Source organism: Montipora capricornis, chromosome 7 (assembly GCF_036669925.1).
Source record: "Montipora capricornis isolate CH-2021 chromosome 7, ASM3666992v2, whole genome shotgun sequence".
NCBI lineage: Eukaryota > Metazoa > Cnidaria > Anthozoa > Scleractinia > Acroporidae > Montipora > Montipora capricornis.
Window position 1 is genome coordinate 100,601 of NC_090889.1, and position 2,500 is coordinate 103,100.

The 2,500-nt window shown below is 39.0% G+C and overlaps 1 protein-coding gene across 1 annotated transcript in view; it reads left to right on the forward strand.

Moving 5' to 3' along the window:
* The window catches only part of LOC138057666 (uncharacterized), a 2,871-nt gene extending 372 nt beyond the window's left edge, over nucleotides 1–2,499 (forward strand). The window contains exons 1-2 of the mRNA XM_068903599.1: nucleotides 1–1,400; nucleotides 2,496–2,499. The exon at nucleotides 1–1,400 is cut by the window's left edge and continues 372 nt beyond it. Of these exons, the coding sequence (XP_068759700.1) occupies nucleotides 1–1,400; nucleotides 2,496–2,499 (1,404 nt within the window). The remainder of the gene's footprint in view (nucleotides 1,401–2,495) is intronic.
* Nucleotide 2,500: the final 1 nt, after the last annotated feature.

Consider the following 2,500-nt stretch of genomic DNA (forward strand, 5'->3'; position numbering starts at 1 on the left):
CCACTGGATTTTAGCCACATCCGCTCCTCGATTGAAGCAAAAACGTCGAAGATTAAAGATCGGTTGTCTTCAAAACTTGAACGGAAATTCAATAATTTGAAGCGCAGATATGGTATACCACAGGTTTCGAATTTGAGCTATGACAGTGTGATCTTCAATTATTCGCATCGGGCTTTGACAGAGGCTGAAAAAATGGTTTTGGCAAGGGGCTTGCGTTTCTGTCTCCCACCGAAAGCTGTTGACGGAGTAAGCGTAAAATGCGCTTTTGAAATGCTCTACCGTGATCTTATTGGTTTGGGTCATTCATTAACAAGTGAGGACCAAGACAGATTGAAATGTCAACTCAAAAATGCTTCTTACAGTTACATCTACTCTTATGATTATTCTAAACAAAAGCGAATTCTAAGTAAGGAAGAATGGATGGCTCTTAATGATTTGCGAAATGATACTTCTATTATTATTACTAAACCTGACAAAGGAAATGGTGTTGTAATTGTCAACAGACATGATTACCTCAGCAAAATGAAACAGTTGATTTCCGATGGAACGAAATTTAAGTTGTTGTCGCACAACCCAACCAAGTCTAGGGAGAACAGTCTTATTTCCTATCTTCGTAACCTCAAGCGAGATTGTATAATTGATGAAGCTACATTTAGAAAAATCCTTCCTTGTGGATCTACTGCTGGTGTTCTTTATGGTCTTCCTAAAGTCCACAAAACTGGTTGCCCCTTTCGCCCGATTGTCTCCTCAGTTAACACATACAACTACAATCTTGCCTCGTTTCTTGTTGATGTCCTTAAACCGATCTCCACCAACCAATTCACTATCAAGGACTCCTTCTCTTTTGTGGATTGGGCGAAGACTCATCAACACAACAATGAAATAATGTGCTCTTTTGACGTGTGTTCCTTATTCACGAACGTTCCACGCGACGAGACACATGAATTTTGTCTTTCCAAGTTATACTCTCTTCCTGACCCTCCTGCCTTACCGCGACATGTCCTCAAAACCTTGCTCGAGTTTGCAACGAAGAAAAGCCACTTTGTATTTGATGGTCATTATTACGACCAAATCGATGGCGTTGCAATGGGGTCTCCGCTAGGCCCAGTATTAGCTAACATTTTCATGTGTGACTTTGAACAGAAATGGTTGGCTAATGTAGATTCTCGTCCCTCCATTTGGTTTAGATATGTGGATGACACATTTTCTTTGTTCGACAGTGAAGCCAGTGCGGTCAGTTTTCTGCATTTTCTTAACACCAGACATCCTAACATCAAATTTACAATGGAACTTGAAGAAAACCAGGAGATTCCATTTTTAGATGTCCACACTAAGCCCAATCTCAACAATTTCACAACAACAGTACATCGCAAAACAACTTTCACTGGCCTCTACACCAAGTGGGACTCTTTCACTCCTAGAAAGTATAAAATAAATTTAATCCGCACCCTCACCTATCGCTGCTTACGCATCTGCTCGAGTTCTTCCTTGTTACAGTCGACTCTCTTCGATCTCAAGAACACTCTCCTTCAAAATGGTTACCCAAGAGGCGTCCTTTGTTACAACATTAATGATGTTTTGAACAGACAAAAAAACAGGTCTGCTGAACCTGCCACCACTGTTCCTAAGAAAGATATCATTCTTGTCTTGCCTTTTTTGGGCTTTCAAAGTGAAGCTCTTACTCGACGTGTTAAATCTTGTATTAGTAAGTTTTATGGCTGTGTCAATCTTAGGGTTATTTTTCAAAACACTTGCAGGATTAAGTCTTTTTTTCCCTACAAAGATCGTTTCAGTCGTTCTCAAAGATCAAAAATAGTATACAAAGCCAGTTGTTGGGACTGTGATTCCTTCTACATCGGCAAAACAAAAAGAAGATTGCATGACAGGAAGTCCGAGCATTTCAAAGCTCTTACACAAGTCGGCCACGCCTCTGCTGTTGCAGACCATACAATTTCTACCGGTCATAACATCAAATGGGACCATTTTGAAATCCTCGCAACTGGGAAGTCCGACATGCAATGTAAAATTAAAGAAACGCTATTAATCAGTGACTTAAAACCCTCTCTCAATGAAAACATTGGTAGTGAGAAGCTTTTTCTTTATTAATTTCTTCCGGAAGAATCGACTACCGGAAGTTACGATTTTGTTATCACACTTTTTAACTAGTCACCAGTTCCTCGCTCTAGTTTTTTAAAATTCTGTGTAACAGTTTTTAACCGTCACTTCTGATGATGTATGCTGCAACATACGAAACGTCAAGTTTAAAATGAAAATGTTTGTAACCGCTGTTTGTTTTCTTTTCCTGTTGAAATTGAAATGGCCAAAGGACAAAAGTATTTATCAGTTAATATGTTACTGGTCACGCAGCGGGACAGGTAAAACGCACGAAATAGCTTTGCTGTTAGGAAAAACCTTTGTTGCTTTTATTAAAAACAACAATCGTATTCAGTATAATTAATGGAATATCACCTAACTGTTAAATTTTTATTTATCAGTTAAC